At 34.6% G+C, this 18,899-nt stretch overlaps 3 protein-coding genes, 1 long non-coding RNA gene and 1 pseudogene across 5 annotated transcripts; 4 read left to right on the top strand and 1 right to left on the bottom strand.

Annotated features, from left to right (window-relative positions):
* The first annotated feature begins 175 nt into the window (after window positions 1–175).
* On the top strand, window positions 176–2,450 carry LOC120123281 (heterogeneous nuclear ribonucleoprotein 1-like). The gene is made up of 6 exons (XM_039142199.1): window positions 176–325; window positions 490–530; window positions 747–910; window positions 1,092–1,191; window positions 1,301–1,470; window positions 1,750–2,450. The coding sequence occupies exons 1-6, from the start codon at window positions 270–272 to the stop codon at window positions 2,254–2,256; spliced, it is 1,038 nt and encodes a 345-aa protein (XP_038998130.1). The 5' UTR covers window positions 176–269; the 3' UTR covers window positions 2,257–2,450.
* Window positions 2,451–4,250: 1,800 nt separating this feature from the next.
* On the top strand, window positions 4,251–5,408 carry LOC120123282. The gene is made up of 2 exons (XR_005516181.1): window positions 4,251–4,601; window positions 4,861–5,408. It is a non-coding gene; the product is annotated as an uncharacterized LOC120123282 (long non-coding RNA).
* A 1,947-nt stretch (window positions 5,409–7,355) lies between these two features.
* LOC120123280 (serine/threonine-protein kinase D6PK-like) lies at window positions 7,356–11,020 on the top strand. 2 transcript variants are annotated; one of them, XM_039142197.1, is made up of 3 exons: window positions 7,356–7,556; window positions 8,283–9,351; window positions 10,009–11,020. In XM_039142197.1, exons 2-3 carry the CDS (start codon window positions 8,465–8,467, stop codon window positions 10,871–10,873), a joined length of 1,752 nt encoding a protein of 583 aa, XP_038998128.1. In that variant the 5' UTR covers window positions 7,356–7,556; window positions 8,283–8,464; the 3' UTR covers window positions 10,874–11,020. The 2 variants fall into 2 exon arrangements, with proteins under 2 accessions (XP_038998128.1, XP_038998129.1); XM_039142198.1 differs by lacking the exon at window positions 7,356–7,556 and adding an exon at window positions 7,629–7,927.
* Window positions 11,021–12,424: 1,404 nt separating this feature from the next.
* On the top strand, window positions 12,425–15,948 carry LOC120123315 (annotated as a pseudogene).
* On the bottom strand, window positions 15,923–18,292 carry LOC120123317. The gene is made up of 3 exons (XM_039142243.1): window positions 18,127–18,292; window positions 16,353–16,534; window positions 15,923–16,222 (listed from the first exon to the last, which is right to left on the bottom strand). Exons 1-3 carry the CDS (start codon window positions 18,130–18,132, stop codon window positions 16,030–16,032), a joined length of 381 nt encoding a protein of 126 aa, XP_038998174.1. The 5' UTR covers window positions 18,133–18,292; the 3' UTR covers window positions 15,923–16,029.
* Between the last annotated feature and the right edge of the window lie 607 nt (window positions 18,293–18,899).

The following is an 18,899-nucleotide window of genomic DNA, read 5'->3' as shown; positions in this document are numbered from 1 at the left end:
TTTAGACAAAAGCATGTAAATTCGATACCTTAAACGATCGAGCCGACAAGACAATGATTGCTTACGTGGCAGGCGGATAAGTCGGTCGGTTAGGGTATATTAGTCCATTGAATTTTGTTCGATGGCAAAATAGTCATTCAGAAAAAGAACCGGCTTTATTTATTCTTCTTCACGTTCTCTTGTCAAATAGAAACCCTAATCCCTTTCGTTTTGCCCTCGATATTTATTGATTTTATTTTATCGAGCAATAAACAGAGCGAATTAACTCCATGGGTTCGAAATCCAAGAACGATAACCCCCTCAGTGGAGATGGAGCTAGCCCCGGGTTAGTATTATTCTTTTCCTCTCTCTATTCAATTGAATTTATCCTGTTTGGATCCCTAGATAAAATGGATAGAAATTCTTTATGTCTTGTTTAATTCGTGCGTTTTTTAGCTATTCAACTTGTCTGGAAAATTTCTTCAAGTTTAATTTTGTTTCTTAATGCAGGAAGATCTTTATCGGCGGATTGGCCAAAGATACTACTTTTCGTGAGCCTTTAAATTTAGTATTGCTTTTATTATTTTGTTCTCGGATTATATTTTCATTGAATTAAAGGGGAAAAATAAAAATTTTAGCTAGCAACGAATTAGAAAAAGCACTAAATTGGATTTAATTTTGTTGATAATTAGATTTTATTTGATATTAATTTAAGGATGAAGTTATTTAGTTGCTGATTTGAGGTTTTATTTCTAATGGATATTCAGCTCAATTTAATAAGCACTTCGGAAAGTATGGGGAGATAATCGATTCTGTAATTATGAAAGACCGATACACAGGCCAGCCTCGAGGTTTCGGATTTATTACATATGCTGATCCATCTGTTGTGGACAAGGTCATTGAGGAAGACCATATCATCAACGGAAAACAGGTAAATTATATCTTTATGTTACCAAAGATGAGGTTAAGATAGATTCAATATTTCATTATCTGGATAATGAAAGTTTTGGTCAATGTAACTACAATTACTTATATATGTATATATATTTATATTAGTAATTATTATTTAAACAAATTAAGGATGATGCTCATAAAATCAACTTTATAAGCAGGTTGAGATAAAGAGGACAATTCCTAAAGGTTCTAGTCATTCAAAGGATTTTAAGACAAAAAAGATATTTGTTGGTGGTATACCATCCTCAACCACAGAAGGTATGAGACTAGGAGTGCAAAGTCAGGTGTTTTGATTTTAGGTGTAGCGTGACTATGGAAGCATGTTGTTCAATGTTAATTCTTGTTTGTGTGGTGCTTTTTTATTCAGTTGAATTTAGGAATTTCTTCTCCAAGTATGGAAACGTGATCGAGCACCAGATTGTCCGTGATCATGCAACCAATAGGTCTCGTGGATTTGGCTTTATAATTTTTGAAAGTGAAGAGGTTGTAGATGATATGTTATCAAAAGGAAATATGATTGATATGGCAGGTACCCAGGTAAGCTTAGTGAAATTGGACATATCTTTCGAGGAACGGCATGTAAAAAGGTGTTTGGTGGAAGTTGCATCATTGCATTCTCCATTGTCGTATTATTGTCGATATTAATAGCGTCTTGTTAGTTTGGTTAATCATCTCTTCATATCACATAATCCCCCTGTTCTCTACGGGTCATATTATAGGTGGAAATTGATACAGGTTTAGATCTCCTTAGGCAAAGGACTATCAATTTAGTTTACATGCAGCCAAATTTAGGTTAACTGAATTGCTTTATTGTAGGTGGAGATCAAGAAAGCTGAACCAAAGAAAGCCTCAAACCCACCACCTGCTCCTTCATATGGTAGCAACTCTAGGGGCCGTTCTTACGATGATGGTTTTGGTGGATATAGTGGTTCATATGGGGGTTTTGATGGGGGGTTTGGTCCTGGTCCTTATAGAACACACGGGAGTCTTGGTGGTAGACTTGGTGGTGGCTATGGTTATGGTAACGGTGGTGAATTTGGTGGAGGTTATGGCGGCTTTGGAGGGAGTAGCTTAGGCGGCTACCGAGGTGAATCTTCCCTTGGTTATTCTGGCCGCTTTGGTTATGTTGGTAGTTTTGGTGGGGGTTATGGTGGAAGTGGTGTAGGTGGGTATGGTCGTGGAGCTGATGGTTATGGTGGTTATTCAGGTACAGGTTATGGTGGTGGTTATGAATCTGGTCCTGGTGCTAGTTATGGAGGAGGTGGGATCTATGGAAGGGGGGGCTATAGTAGCAGTAGTCGATACCATCCATATGCAAGATAGAATGGACGTTGTGATGAAGTTGCTTAATGTTTGGCAAAAGTTCCATTCAGGCTTTAGATCTGCACTGTGCATCGCTAGGCACTTTCTCACAAGTTCTAGAAGCTTTTACTTATAGCATTTGGGGAAGGCTTTCAAGATCAGAGGACATATCATATTAGAATATTGTTCTATTGTATGGTTTAGAAAACATTCATATCCGTATTTGATTGCCTTGTTCTAGTTTATTTATATTTGATTTATGTAGACTATAGCAAGATATTCTGAAGTTTGCTAGTTAGATGTTTTCCCCCATAGTTTTGTTTTAGCTTTTTATATAGTAATGCTAAATCTTTAGTTTAGTCAATATTTTTTAGTAATCACCTAGATTGCTGCAAATGCCAACTTATTAGGGATTAATGCAGTCTAGGGAAATAAGCTAGATTTGCAATTGTAGGTTGTAGAATATTTTAGTTAGTTTGATTTTTCAGCCACTTAACGTGCTACTATTATTATAGGATTAAGATAGTAATGGTTGGGAAGTGTGAGGATCTTGTTGGGACATTGATCCAATCCTGTCAGCCCTATCCCTAATTGTTCTTCTGAGATACCATTAGGAAGGAGCATTTTAGTACCGGCTTTGATATATCATATATGCTTCTTTAGAGTTATTTAGTTGTAATTGCTGTTGTTTGGTGATGGAGATTGTTCTTTGACTGGTTGGTGTGTTTTTTATTGATGAAATAGCGAAAACGTGCTAATATGTGAAACTTGCTTTTTTTTAATCTCGTCAAGTAGAAGAAACAGAGAGAGAGCTTGTTGGATTGTACCTTCCTTTTTTATCCTTTAACTGTTGTACCGTAAACATTTCGTATTTAATGAAAAAAACTGGTTGCCTTACTATTCTGATTAGGATGTAATGTTGGATGTTATGCCTAAGGTTTGCTATCCTATACATATTGATGGCTGGACAAAAACCCTAAGGTACTGTTCCCTGTTGTACCTGTAAGTCTTCTTGACAATAAGGTCAATCTCGCCCAGTATGATTCGAGTTCCTCTTGTCCCATGAGTGACCTTTTGCTTTCACAAGCTTTTTTGTCCAATCGCTTGAAACCCTCTTGAAATCCAACCTTGGGTCTGGCAAAATCTCTATTGTAAATATTCTCGCGTAGTTTTGTTCCCATCAACAAACAAATGTATTTAATTTTGCAACACTATAATAGCAATAATTCTAATTATAATGCACCAATCAAATACGCTTAATCGGAACTAATCGATATTAGGATAGATGATTCATGGAATGAAATTATCGAGGTATGGCATTACACATTATTATTTTGATGCTATTAGTAATAATTGTTTCTTATTTAGTTGTTATTTTTTTGGTAATTATGGGTTTAGATTTTCTTCTGGCAATGATTTTTCTTTTACCTTATTTGGTTATAAGGAACGTTTCGGTACTTTAATCTTTATCTTTATTAATAACAAATCTCAATCAGCTTTTTTTCCAGAATACTATGGGGAATCTTGTTTGTAGTAAGTCGCCAGAAAAATCATTACACTAATATACAATAACATTTACATTGGTTGATAACATTATTACGATTACAATGTTGTAAGATTAGGGATATACCATGGATGGAATTTTTATAAAATAAACTCAATTAATAATTATTTAGAAATATTGTTTTAACTCTATGATAGTATAAGTTGTTAGTTACGATTATAGGAGTGTTTGATTTGATTGCAATTGTTATATTATATTAATTGGATTAAAAGAAAAACTAAAATTATAAGAATTAAATAAGAATTTTATAATTTTCATAGAACAATTTATATTAAATAATAATATTTTTATAAAAAAATAATTTGAAGTAATTTTTTGTCTTATTCTCATACTTTCTCTCTTTATGATTTAATCCTAAAATTATAAAAAAGGTTATTAATTAATTACTAACGACTTCGTAAAAATTGTCTTCAACTATTGATAATTTATAGGGCTATTGTCCATAGTTTTTTTCATCGAGAGTATATTTAGCCGCATCAAACTGGTATCTTGGTAGAATCTTTTAACGTAAGCCTCGAGAACAGAACTCGAATTTTTGCAGATTCAAGAGGCTCAGTGAGTCGAACTCAAAAACCATTCTAGAAAACCAAAACTGGCGGCCGAGTTGAAGTACGAGATCTCTCAGAACGCTTATATGAAGCTGGTTCTACACGCTCTGAAGCACAAGAGCACGGCGGTCAATGGTATATTACTCGGCCGAGTCAACCCACAAAATGAAAATGTCTTTGAGATCGTTGACTCGGTCCTTCTCTTCCACTCTAATATTGCTTTACTGCCTCCTCTCGAGATCGCCCTCACCATGGTATTCTCTTTTTTTTTTTTTGGTTTAATATTCAATTCAATCTTTATATTCTATTAACAGTTTCGTTCTTCAGTTTTAGAATTAGAGTTTCTTGTTGGTGTAATTATTGGGTTTTCATAAAAAATCCAAGTGGTCAGCTAAGCTTTTTTGGGTAAAGTTATATATTGTGGGCTGGTTTGATTAGATTGAGGAGCATTACGGATCTTAGGCTTGGGAATTGTGGGATATTTCCATGCAAATGAGAGGTTTGATGATGCAGGGCTAGGCATTTGGCAAAGAACATCAGTAATCATGTTTTCCGGTACTTTCCTCAGGCTGCCGTTCTTTTGGTATATGTTAAAATTGGATATATTGTTATATACTTATATATGCTGCTTTGTTTGTTATGGTTGGTCTCAATTGTTTCCTGTTTTTTGGGTTTCGTCTTCTGTAGTTAGATAACAAAAAGCTTGAAGCTGTGCCCAAGGGAAAAGGTCAGAATCCCATGATGCAGTTTCGTGTTCACTCGGTGTTTTAAGTGTTGCCTTTTGGTTTTTTTCCATTCATATGTGGGTTTCTGAAGTATTCCCGTTTTCCATTAATTTTAAGAAACAAATTTCGTGGATGTGGAATTGTCCGGAGACATTCCCCCCCATGTGTTGTGTCTCTGGATATCTTATAGGTGACTTATATTAGCTGTTCCTTTGTGTGTGGACTTTCAACTTTGCTTTAAATGTCTTTGGAGACCATCAGATTTTGTGATGTATTTACGGGGTATATTACCTCCTGTGCTACTGCAAATGTTTAACCCAGATCACATTTTTCGAACTTGGCCTTTGATGCTCTTGTCATTTTCCTTCAAAAGTTGTTTGGTGAATGGATGCATTCATGGATCAACGATTTTTACCCTGCCTTCTGCTAGTAGTGATACATATCTCATCATGCGTTTAGCTATAAAATAGAAATCTAATTAAAATTTTATAAAAAGAGGGCTATTATAATAATTATTTCTAAATTTATAAAAGAAAATTATATTATTACCCCATATCAAAGATTTTTCACTTTTAACTCGATCTCGTTATGACCCATCCCATGCTCTATGAATTCTGATTTGATATGATCTAAATTCGATTTTTTAAAAAAAAAATATACAGTCAAATCAAATTAAAATATATCGATTTCGAGATAAATTAATATTCTAATTATATCATCACTTTATACAAAAAAAGTAGTTGACATGAAAGTTAGAACAATGAACAAAATCAGGGGCTGAAAGTTGAAAAAAGTAATAGATTAGGATAAAAGTTAACAACACACGTTCTTAAGTATTGATATTATAATTAAACCATCTCAAAATAAAATTACAAAACTTGCAGGTCCATATGTTTTATTTTAGAGTTAATTAGAAAATAAGTGCCCAAATAATATCGTTTTTTCTAGAAAGGTGCTCAAACTTTTTTTATTCATCTAGGTCTCTAATATTACAAACATAACCACTTTAAGTGCATTAATAGTAACGGCCGTTAAATTATATCTTTAAAAGACACATGTCACGTTCGAATGATTATAAACAAAATTAAAATATTATTACATTAAAAAACCTAAAATTTTCAAAGAAAAAACTAAAAAAAATCCCAAAACTTGGATAACTTTAATTTCATCACCTACACCTAAATCCACGCCGACTGTCGCCTTTTTGCCGTCGATGAACCTCTATCCAAACTCACCTCCACCTGACGACCAATAACCCCATGAAAAGCCACCAAAACAGGAGTCAATCGATGGCTAATCAATGTGTGTACCCTAATGAACCCTAACGCTACGAATCACGACAAGACGTGATCCTGACAGCAAATCGACGACAAGGATGACAACGTATGAGTTCCGACTAGGAAGATGGCAAGGATGACATCAATATGTTAGGGTTAGATATTTAGGATTTTTAGGGATTTGGGGTTTTATAATTAAGAGGATTTTGGGTTATTTTTTAAATATAATGATGTTTTATTTTTAAATAAAAGTATCAAAATTACCAAAATGTGACACATGTCAATTAATGAAGTTTTTAACGGACGTTACAGTCGGGCACCTAAAATGGTAACGTTTGTAACATTAGGCACATAAATGAATCAAAAATAAGTTCGGGCACATATTTAGGAAAATCGACAGAGTTTGGGCACTTATTTTATAATTAAGTCTTTATTTTATAATATATAAATATTATATTTCTTCGTCTCACTATTATCAATAATATTAAGAGATAACTAAATATTGATGTAAAGATTATACCGAACGAAACATTTGATTTAGTGGTTAAGGCCACCCTATGGGATCATAAGATTAAACCCTTTACAATGCCATTTTAATTTAGTATATTTTCTTTATAGTGAGACAATGAGTCATATTTGATTGGATGAAAATTTTATTTAATTAAATAAAATAAATTAAGAAAAAATTATCAAATCAAGTGATGATATATATCATGATCATGTGTTGACATATATCATATTTTGAGTTGATATGTGTCATATTCTAATTAATTGATTAATTTATTAAATTAAATTCAAATTAGGATAAAATTGATATGATCTGATTATATAAAATTAAATAGTATGTAGTCCAATTGATAAATTTAAAAGATTGATAGTAAAAATAAAAGGATTAAATAGTTAAATGATCAAATGATATAATTTACCTATATTTTTATTAGATTATTGTTGTTGTTTTTAAGGAAAAAACAAAATATAATTTGAACGTTTTACTTAACTTCAATGACCCCTCTTTTTTTGTCTACTTCATGGTAGATCCATCCAACCTCTCTCTCACAAACAAAAGCCTTTTTTCCCCTCAATTTTTTAAAATTCTTTCTCTCTACAGTATTTTGTAAGTGAACAAGCCAGATAAAGCTGGTGTCTTTTTACGCTCCACTGTTAAAGGAATGGCCTCCCAAGTTCCCATCTTTGAAAACTATTTCAGGTACAATTTTCATTTTCCTTCCCAAACTTTCCTCTTTTCTTTGTTCGTAGCTTTAACCGAGTTTTATGATTTACTTGCTGGGTATTTTTTAAGCTTCTACTTTGTCTTTTAGCATATGGTTCATAGTGGGGTTTTGGATCCAAAGGTGGGTCTTTTGTATTTATTGAGAAATCTCTATTGAATCTTCTTTACTTTGTTCTTATCTTCTCCTTTTTGGTTCTTTGTTTATCTTCTCCTTTTCCTGTCTTTTAGAGAGAGCTATGAATCAATGACTGCATTTCTTGCTGTGTTTTGATTGATTTCTTTTATCCCTATTTTTATTTTGTCTGCACCTTTTAATCCTGATGACTCTAAAGGATTGCCATTTTTAGGTAGATTTTTCTTGGTTATTTTGTTGCTTTTAGGATATATTTTGATCTGGTTTTGCATTCAGTTCCCTGTTATTAGTCACTCTGTATTGCCCTTTTCCTCTTTGGTTTTCTGCTTATCTATCCAATTAATTGATTTGGATTGTCTCTAGTTCTTAATCTTGAAAAGGGTATTGTAAAAATCTAGGGTATTATATTTATTTCATGGATCACCTAATTTTTTGATGCAATAGATCAAGCCACTAGTTATGGTTTGTGGAATTTTAATTTAAAGTATACAGTATATATTTTGATTGCCATGTGAATACTTTGTTTGCAGGTGTTAATTTTCTGTTCTTTCAATTTTTTTGTATATCAGTTTTTAGATGTTGAAGATGAAAGTAACTAGAATTGCTGGTGGATGGAACTTTGAGTCGTCGATCGAGGAGAATAATGGGTTTCTGTAGTCTGATCTAAGTAGCAAGTTTTCCTTTTTCGGTGGCCTCGAAATCTGGCGCCAGAGCTTCCCCGGGAAAGTAGAGGGAACTGTTTGGCAACCAAATGGCCACCGAAGGTGATTGTTTTCGGCCTTCTCCTATGCAAATAGCAAAGACGAGCAAATTGGCGCCTGTTACACTGAAGACAACACCAAAGGTTGTACAGCAAGTTGCATCTGAGCAAGTTTGTGTGGACGATGTAAAAGCATCGAAAACTTATAGATTAGAGTCTGTTGATTCGTTGACAGAGAAAGTAGATTCAGGTCTATCATTGGGTAATCGGAAAGAAGTTCCGACTCATGTTGGTTCTGAAGTGTGTCAGGATGGTGGATTACCAGAAGGTTCTGGTAAAGAAGAAACGAAAGCATTGGAACATGGAATTAGTTCAGCTTCGGCTAAATCGAGTCATGGGGCCACTGACCTTTTCAAGACTAGTGGAAGTGCCAAAGTTGGTGATCGTGATTATACCGAGAGCGGTAAGAGCAGTATGTGTAGAGGTAGCACCAGCAGTGATGTAAGCAATGAAAGTTCATATGTCAGCTTAAGTAGCCGGATAAACAGACCTAATAAGACAAACGATATTCGGTGGGAAGCCATACAAGTTGTCCAAGGAAAAGACGGTGTATTGGGTTTGAACCATTTCCGATTATTGAAGAGATTAGGCTGTGGGGATATTGGAAGTGTCTATCTTTCGGAACTAAGTGGAACAACGTGTTATTTTGCAATGAAGGTGATGGACAAAGCATCTTTAGCAAGTCGTAAGAAACTACTTCGAGCTCAAACTGAGCGAGAAATACTACAATCCTTGGACCATCCCTTCCTCCCAACTTTGTATTCCCATTTTGAGACTGATAAATTTTCATGTTTGGTGATGGAGTTTTGCCCTGGTGGTGACTTGCATACACTACGACAGAGACAACCAGGAAAGCATTTTACCGAGCAAGCAGTAAAGTATGTGAATTCCTCCTACCTATTAACATCTGTAGAGTTAAATGTGTATCGAGTTTGTATGATTTAATTATCATTGTTTGCTTTTATCGGTATTGGTTTTAGTATTACTTTTAGTATCGTTGCAACATGCCACCTTATAGGTTTATATGTTATAACTGATAATAGTTATATGAACCAATATATAGATGAAACCGTATAGTTTACCACAACATTACTCTTCGGTCTCATGTTCGATGCGTATCCAGTCATGAGTATGGAGACAAGACGCTCCATATACATGCAAAAATTGGAAAAATCAAGCGTACTCATGTTGGTATTTACACCCGATTCTGAGTAATATAAGTTCTGTGTTTCTTTCTAGCCAAAGAAATTAATTTATTGTGGTAGTTCTGAAGGGTTATTTTATGACTACACTAGCTTAGACTGTATTTCTCTTCTATGCATTTGTGGATCTGTCGATCTAAGAATTGCTTCGAATTAAAGGTTGAGTTTTGTTTCAGATAACAACTCCGAATTCTTTTACCCGTAGATGTTTTGACAGTCTCTGATTTGCATAATAATCATGTGGCAAGGAGTGATTTGTTTCTTTGTAACTTAATGACAATAAGATGAAACTGAAGTCCAATAGTCATTGCTATGTTTTCCTTCAATATGTAGATTCTACGTAGCGGAAGTTCTCCTCGCTTTGGAATATCTCCACATGCTCGGTATCGTTTACCGTGATCTCAAGCCGGAAAATGTTCTTGTTCGAGAAGATGGACACATAATGCTTTCAGACTTTGATCTTTCCCTCCGTTGTGCTGTCAGCCCGATCCTAGTCAAGTCATCCGCACTAGAGTCTGAACCCTTGCGGAAGAACCCAGTTTATTGGGTACAACCAGCTTGCATTGAGCCCTCATGCATTCAGCCAGTGTGTGTGACTCCAACGACATGTTTTTCTCCTCGCTTCTTTTCATCAAAATCAAAGAAAGACCGAAAACCGAAGAATGAAATGGGAAAACAAGTCAGTCCATTGCCTGAGCTTATTGCCGAGCCAACCAATGCACGGTCCATGTCGTTTGTAGGGACCCATGAGTACTTGGCACCCGAAATTATCAAAGGTGAGGGACACGGAAGTGCAGTCGATTGGTGGACCTTCGGGATATTCTTGTACGAGCTATTGTTTGGTAAAACTCCTTTCAAAGGGTCTGGGAACCGAGCAACACTGTTCAATGTTGTAGGGCAGCCCTTGAGATTTCCCGAATCACCGGCCGTAAGTTTTTCAGCCAGAGATTTGATAAGGGGCTTGCTAGTCAAAGAGCCACAGCAGAGACTGGCCTATAAGCGAGGTGCAACGGAGATTAAACAACATCCTTTCTTCGAAGGCGTGAACTGGGCTTTAATCCGTTGTGCGAGTCCACCGGAGATTCCAAAACCGGCTGAGATCGAGCGGTTTTCCGCCCCAACATCATCGGCTGGCAATAAACCTGCTGTTCCTGCTACCAAGGACCAAAATAACTATCTGGAATTTGATTTCTTTTAATCGTTCTCACTTCTCAGAACCATTTTCCTTCTGTTTCTGTTTCTGTTTTGTTTTGTTCGTCTGTTTTTTCATTTCAGAAATGTAGAATTCATGAAATGTTGATGTTATGCAAAGGGGTCAGCCATTGAAAGCGTCTCGATTTCACCAGAACTCATTAGTGTATATTATAAAGAAAAAAAAACATTCATTAATAATTACGTCTAAAATAAAATATTCTGTTAATATAATGAACCGATAGTTGATAAAATATATAAACTTTATTCAAGTTGCTAAACTTTTATTATTATATTTTGATAACTTTATTTCATATGTCATGGGTCGTTCGGATTTAATTAATTATCTCGTAGTGCTGCCATTATTATTATTATTAATTCTGGATAATGGACTAAATTCCATCTATCAAGGTCAACATAACACATGCAATTCTAAATAACATAATTAGTCACTAATTCTGTGGGGGGGGGAAACATTTTTTTAAGTTTTTTTAATTTAATTACCCTTTAAATGTTTTTAATTATGAAATTAAACAAATTAAGTCTCAAATCTCTTGTCTTATGGGTTAAGCTAATCTTAACTCATAATTTTTAGGTCAAATTATAATTAGCGAACTTGGTCAACCTTTTTGACATGGAAACAACGAGAGGTTTAGAGGTCAAAGAGATCGTCCTTTTACAATTTACAGGTTTACGACCCTCAAATCAAAACCATTATCGTCTTCTCTTTGATTTAATTTTATATCATTATTTAATATAAGTAAAAATGTTCTTTTATAAATAGGGTTGAGATGGTTTTAAAAGATCTAAAAATAATACATGATGGTCATATTAAATATATAAAATATACGATAATTTTAAATTTTTTCTTTCCTTTATTGCTTAAAATTAAAAACAAAACAAATTGGAAGGCGACCCATCAACGGCAAATTTAGTGGCAGATAATAATAAATGGTGAATGTATTGGCCAAAATAATGGAAAATAGTTTATTCATAAAGTAATATTTAGTAATGCTAAATAATATTTAAATATTTTCCACTTTTTTTTCGAACACCTTAGTCTATCCATGTCATACACTGACAGTGTCTTTTTTTAAGGTAGTGTCTTTTATCATATTAAAACAAGTTTTTCATTTTTTATTTGTATACTGATAATTTCTTTCTTTTTGGTGATATAGAATTTTTTATTTTTAACCATATATATATATATATATATATATTAATTTACACCCAAGGTGTGTTGATTCAAATAATATCTATTAGGTGTGAATCAATGAATGTGTCTCAACGACTACCCTATATTATAGCTCACAAAACATCTACCGCTCTTTAATACTATCGTTGATTTTCCTTCTTCCTGAAAGAAAAAGAAAACTATATACTGGGATATTTTTCTTTCTAATTTTCTAATTACTTCATTTTCTTGCTAATTTTAACCGAAGTTATGCCTGCTTTTTAAACACTTGCTCTAAAGCAGCTGATAAGAAAATTTTCAGTTTTTATTATTAATATTTTTCCTTCTGAAAAAGTTCTCTCTTTCGGTGGTCCTTAAGCTTAAAATCTCCAATTTTAAGTTGTAAAGAGAGCGAGGAGGAGAGATCAAGTAGAACTCGAGCTTTATTCAGTTAAAGCTTTAGTATTTTGTTATCAAATTTGTTCTTTTACGTTTTGTTGTCGTTAATTTGTGAGGAAGACAAAATGAGCAATGTTCATGAAGAAGCTATCAAGAAATTTGTGTCTTTGATGGAAAATGGTGAGATTTAGGTGTAAAGAGATTGATTTTTTGTCATCTTATCTTTCTGGGGTTTCTCTCTTTTTGATCCGCAAATCACTAACAATATTTTTTTTGTTTGCTAATTTTCCTTTTGGAAAATTTGACTTAACAGTTGACGAGAAAATGAAGGGCACATTTCAGGTTAGATTTTTTTTTGGGATTTTCTTTTTATATATTTGGATGCTGATATAAGGGGCTGCAGATAATAAATACGAGCTAATATGTATTTTCAGTAATAATTTGCTTAGTTTTTAAAGCTGATTTCAGCTGTGGACTTGATCCGATAGCTCCTTTTTTTTTTTGCAATTTCATGGTTAAGAGTTTATATTCTTTGCTGATTCTGATCTATCTTTTGCTTGATCTATCTCAGTCAACTGTTTTTTTCTGTTCTGTGAATTTCTAGTTTGTTTCCATTAGGAGATTTGTTTGTTCTCACTGTTTATGGTTGATGTACCCTTATTCGAAACTCCCATTTAAGGCCGAGCATCCTAGTTATATAAATTGGAAGAAGCTTAGTTCCCAGTAGCTAATTTTAATCTTCTTTTTTTTTACTACAAAAGCTTGGTAGTTAGTTATCATTCAATGGTGAGGTGGTATACTATTATCGAATTGTAAGCTCATTCGACGAGTGCCACAAAGAATCTAGATCTCTATGTATCGGTATAGATAAATTAAATGCCGGTGATAAGGTTTCCTTCCCATTAACCCTTTTTCTTATATATATTTGAGGTGTTACGAGGAAGTTTTGCTATATCAACCTGTTTTTATGGAATTGTGTGGATCAAATGGATGAATACAGCGTTTTAAATCCATGTTTTATACTATGGTCGGCCGAAGTTAAGTTTCAAGTTGACTTTCTTGGTTTGCAGAACATGCACCATGGGTATCTAGCTGAAACACTAGAGAGGTTTCTGAAAGCAAGAGACTGGGATGTTCAGAAAGCCTATAAAATGGTGAGTTCCTCGGGGTCCCCTTAAGCAATAAAAAATGTTGTGTACCAAAGATCTCTTCATTCTTGTCCTCATTTCCCGATTCCTGTTTATTAACTCCTATATTTGTGTGTTCCAGTTAACTGATTGCTTACAATGGAGAATACAGAATGAAATTGACAATATATTATCAGTGAGTTTTCTGATTATAAACTAATCGATTACTATTATGTTTCAGTTCATGATATTGCAAAACTATACTGCTGAAACAGCCTGATTTATTGTGGAAATTGGTGATGCTCGAGATGATTCATTTATTCTTTATTGTATAGAAACCAATTATTCCAGCTGACTTATATAGAGCAGTGCGAGATTCTCAGCTTGTAGGATTGTCGGGTTACTCAAAAGAGGTATTTACTTGTAGGATTATCGGGTTTGATTTCCCTGGCAGTAGATTCAGTGCCTCACATTTGTTTGCCAACATTATGTTACATTCGAAAGTAGTTCCATGATTAACTCATCATGCTTTTGATATTTCCAGGGTCTTCCTGTCATTGCTCTCGGTGTTGGACTCAGCACATATGACAAAGCATCCGTAAGGAGATCGGAACTTGTTCTAACCTGAAACTTGCATTTAAGACTGTACAATCCGGCAATATGAACTTTTAATTGAGCTTGCTATTAAAGCTGTTTTGAAAGAAATCATCCGGAGCTTGCCATTGAGCTTTGAATTAGCAATATGATCTTTAAAACTTTACTTTGGTATAACTTATTAGGACAACAGAAGTTAATTCGTTTTTGAAATGTGCTTAAAAATTCACCAGGACATACTATGATTCCCCACTCGTTTTCCTTCATACGGATTTGTTCCATTAATAGTTTTTGCTTGATGGAAAGCATCTTTTGGCTATGTTGCTTTGATTCTTCATTTTTCTTGAAATTTTCATGCCGATTAACATGGTCTTTTAGCACTCTAAGATACATGTATGTACTTCAGCTGCAGCGTATGGAGTTATTTCCGTGATACTTAAATGTAATTCTTTTGTGTTCCTAGGTGAATTACTATGTACAGTCACACATTCAAATGAATGAATATAGAGATCGCGTAGTACTGGTGAGTACAGACTCAGATATTTCTCACTTCACGTGTGTACTTACTTTTTATATGGTCTAACATGTTGCCTCTATAACAGCCAGCGGCCACAAAGAAGTATGGACGACATATTGGAACATGTCTGAAGGTTTTGGATATGACTGGCTTGAAGCTTTCGGCATTGAACCAAATAAAGGTGTCTTTTAGTTACCACAGAAATTTTTTCCCGACCATCTCTTTATCTCCATTTCTCTCTCCAACATTGTCTCCTTAATCTACAACTTAACTCCTCGCCTGATTTCAATGTAGTAATTCAACTGTTGTGATGTGATTTATCTATTCCTGTTTAAATAAAGCCTAAATTTTGCTCCTAAGAACTTAAAACCCTTTTCCAGTCATTGGTGTCCAGTTGTTATATATCTCTTTTTTTTCTAATGCTGGTCGGTCTCATTGGTTGCTTGCTGATGCAGCTACTGACTACTATATCAACAATTGATGACTTGAATTATCCGGAGAAAACGGAGACATATTATATTGTCAATGCGCCATACATATTTCAACATGTTGGAAGGTATTTGTTTGACAATTCCGTTGTTCTCTCGTAGCTAACTCGTATGAACATGTATTCTAATGCTTTTCTGTAAATGGCAGGCTGTTAAACCTCTCTTGCAAGGAAGGACGAAGAGGAAAATTCAGGTGCTTCAAGGTTGTGGACGGGATGAGTTACTCAAAGTAAGAAAGAACTCATCTATGCATGTTCGTAAAACTATCTTGAAAGCATGTTTCGGTTTCTTTTAGCTGCAATACTCTCTCGTTCTTTCAGATGCAATACTTTTGATACGTTCGTTCCAACCATGCAGGTAATGGATTATTCATCCCTTCCACATTTTTCTCGCAAGGATGGTTCCGGGTCATCACGAAACAGCAGCAGCAATGGAACCGTAGATAATTGCTTCTTATTAGACCACACCTATCATCGACAGCTTTACGATCACATAAAGCAACAAGCTAAACTTATAGAGACTGGTAGGCCAATCAAACAGGGATCAGTTCACGTAGATTTTCCTGAGCTGGATCCCGAAGATGCCAAGATCGCAAAGACCATCGAATCCGAGTTCCAGAAGCTTGCAGACCAAAATGGTATATGCAACTCCCTAAATGGCGTTAAAGTGAACGGTGATTAGATCTTTACATACTACTGATTACATATATTGTCGAAACTTGGCACATTGACAGGAAAAGGATAATCAAACGACATTAGAATGAGAGGCCTTGTGATATTTCAGTTATCTTATGTAATAACAGAGCTTTCTTACATCTGATTCGATCAGATGACTAATCAAATTTCATCCCACCAAAATCAAATTTTACACCAAAAAGTAAATATTAAAAAAGTAAAAAAAAAACATAAAAATTCCAGAAGGGCTTATTACAGCCCTATAGGGTTCTATCTTGTTTGGGATGGTGGAGTTTTGAACATTCTTGTGGAAAAGCTCTATTACAGGCAGGACTATTTTAAGATTCCGCCGGCGGAGCTGCCATGCAGCAAAGCCATTTTTTCTGAAAAACAAAACAGCAACGAATCAGGATAGAAATCGAGAATCACAACGGTTTATAACAATTGAGTTATGGCTGCTGCCTGGTATATGCATTTCGATGTGAAGAAGTATGGTCATTAGAGGCTACTTACAGGTTGGGTTTTGGTGGCTTCTGCTCCAGGCTTGCCATTATTATCACCTCCTGAAGGTGGTTCAACTTTTCCTCCGGTTTTCTTCTCGTCCTTGCCTTGTTAAAGATCACGGTAAATCCTTCGGCTGATGCAGGATCATTGACATCCCATTCACCAAATTTTGGCAATGGCCGACCCTTGTCCTACCGGAGCAAAAAGAAAAGTTAAATGCAACACATTCCAAGTCATTATAGGCTTCTAAATTTTGAAAAAGAATTGAAACACAACTGCCAATGTATTTTGTTGTTCAGTAGATAACTACGAATAGAATGCAGCACATTCGATTAAATATAACTTCACTGAGACAAACCAGCAACCTCTATATGCCGGAAAGCTCCTATAAATGAGATCTCCTTGACACTATAAGGTTCTCACATAACTTCAATTTCAGCTTAAAATAAAGTAAAACATATTCAACAAACGCAAATTAGTTTGCAAGCTTTGCAATATTGAGGGCAAACAGATGTGGGTTCAACGAGCCTATCCAAACCATTTGAACTATTACAACTCATTTACAGACTTAAACAGACCGCGGTCCGTTGTAGCTACATCCAAAATGGGATATGACTAACAAAAACATTCATAAATGGTTCACGAAATAACTGTTCTAAGTAATCATATAATCATTGATTGGTGACAATTACCATGCAAGAAGAGATGTCTGTGGGTGCAACAACGGAACAACGACAACCCGAGATAGCAACAATACAACGAATTACACAGTAGCTTGCAAATGAGCAATTATTGAGTACAATTCACAATAATCATTGAAGGGCATGAAAAAAGTTTCCACACAAAAAGCATTATCATTTATAAAAAAACCACAACCGGATAACTTGAAATGATCACAGTCGTGGAGATACAGTGAAAAGCTTATCTTGAAACAATATCGACCAAAAGTCGAAGTAACATAAACTAACAATCAAAGTTATATCAAGTCATTGAAATCCAAGCATAAATTAGCCACATCTTTCGAAATAAAACATTGTCGTAGATCTCGGAAAATGAACAAATTTTGTAGGCTAATGAAATCCAAGCTATTATTTACAAATTAGAAGATTAAAAATTCCCGAAAAAAGCTAATTGATATTCCAGCTCTTGATACGTTCTCAAAGAACTTCAAGGCAATCCTAACTTCTCAGGCCTTACTTAATGGATTCAGCAATTAATCAGAAGCTACATTTTCAACACAAAACCAATGATAAATTAATTGAACTTTTCTGGTTCCTGAAGACCGAGATTCTGAAATCATGCTAAGATATGTTTCCTGATGCATCCCATTTTCGTTCAATATAAATTCCAACTTCCAGAGTTCTTATTGAATGGAATTACTTTTAAAAGAAACAAAAATTTCCAACCAGAAACACGCTATTGCACAAGAAAAATCGATCAAACTAAACAAAAAGATCAAAACCAATTCCCCTTTAAGCTCATGAAAGAAAACAGGAACCGAAAAGATACAAAACAGGGTAAAATATTGATCATAGAAAACAAAACGTGCCCATTTAGGGAGAAAAACTTTGATTAACAACAACATCAAGCTTGATTCGTTTTCGAAAGCAAAGGGAAAATTCAGTAGAACAAAGAATCAAAACCCAAAAACATATGAATCAAAACAATCTCAGAAGCTCAAATACCATTAAGAACAAGACAAATCAAATGAAAACAGCAAAACTCAACCTTTATCAACAAATTCTAACAGAAATTTATCGAAAACCCAGAAATGATTCCATACCGACATGAATTCTTGACAAATAAACTTGTTCGCGTGACGATAGATAGTTCGATATAAATTTAGAGAGAGGAAATGATAGCTTTTTAGAGGTATAAATCTAAATGAAAATTTTTAAGACATAAATAGGGAAGAAGAAGGCGCAAAAATAATAAATATATCCGGGGCATGGGGTAAACGCCGTTAGTTTTGACGGTTACCGGAACTAATAATGGGAAGAAAAAGGAAGAATAGTCGTCAATGGAACCGCAAGTGATTACGTGAAAGGTGCACAAATAACGGGGAACGGTACGATGAACTGGCAAAATGGTGCGGTTTCAGATGTTGGGTTACATGGAGGCAAAGAGGAGAAACGATTTGCTGGCACTGTTTACGGATTTGGAGTTTTTTAAAGATTAGTTTAATTTAATTATTTTGATTGTCTTTGAATAAACAAATCATTAACTTTGAATTTTTATTAAATTTTTTTTCAAAATTTCTTGTCCCTATTCGATTTCGTTATGAACTGAAATTCTTTTACAAAGGAAAACATAAATAATAATTACAAGGTCAAGTGCAGTGAGCGTCTTCCTAGTTAATGTTGCTACATTCTGTCTGCCATGCCCACCTCAACACATCTTCCCAACATTGGGAATCTAAACATTTTGCAGGACACCACCGTATTCTAACCACAACTCTAACTCTTGTGTTGGGTTTGTTTGCATTTCTGATTCTGACCCATAAATCTATGCTTCGGCCAACTTATTCAGGGCCATGGTGGACCAGTTTTAAGCTAT

Source organism: Hibiscus syriacus, unplaced genomic scaffold, assembly GCF_006381635.1.
Source record: "Hibiscus syriacus cultivar Baekdansim isolate YM2019G1 unplaced genomic scaffold, ASM638163v2 tig00110392_pilon, whole genome shotgun sequence".
NCBI lineage: Eukaryota > Viridiplantae > Streptophyta > Magnoliopsida > Malvales > Malvaceae > Hibiscus > Hibiscus syriacus.
Note: the sequence above shows the minus strand (reverse complement) of the source record. Positions and strands in the feature narration are given on the sequence as shown.

What these genes read in the sequence shown, in the direction of transcription:
- LOC120123281 (XM_039142199.1), top strand. Translation starts at nt 270, where the DNA reads ATGGGTTCGAAATCCAAGAACGATAACCCCCTCAGTGGAGATGGAGCT. An exon ending in GGAGATGGAGCTAGCCCCGG is followed by an intron (nt 326 to 489) that starts GTTAGTATTATT and finishes TTCTTAATGCAG; the next exon opens with GAAGATCTTTATCGGCGGAT. An exon ending in ATATCATCAACGGAAAACAG is followed by an intron (nt 911 to 1,091) that starts GTAAATTATATC and finishes CTTTATAAGCAG; the next exon opens with GTTGAGATAAAGAGGACAAT.
- LOC120123280 (XM_039142197.1), top strand. Translation starts at nt 8,465, where the DNA reads ATGGCCACCGAAGGTGATTGTTTTCGGCCTTCTCCTATGCAAATAGCA. An exon ending in TTTACCGAGCAAGCAGTAAA is followed by an intron (nt 9,352 to 10,008) that starts GTATGTGAATTC and finishes TTCAATATGTAG; the next exon opens with ATTCTACGTAGCGGAAGTTC.
- LOC120123317 (XM_039142243.1), bottom strand. An exon ending in AAGCCACCAAAACCCAACCT is followed by an intron (nt 16,223 to 16,352) that starts GTAAGTAGCCTC and finishes TTTGTTTTTCAG; the next exon opens with AAAAAATGGCTTTGCTGCAT.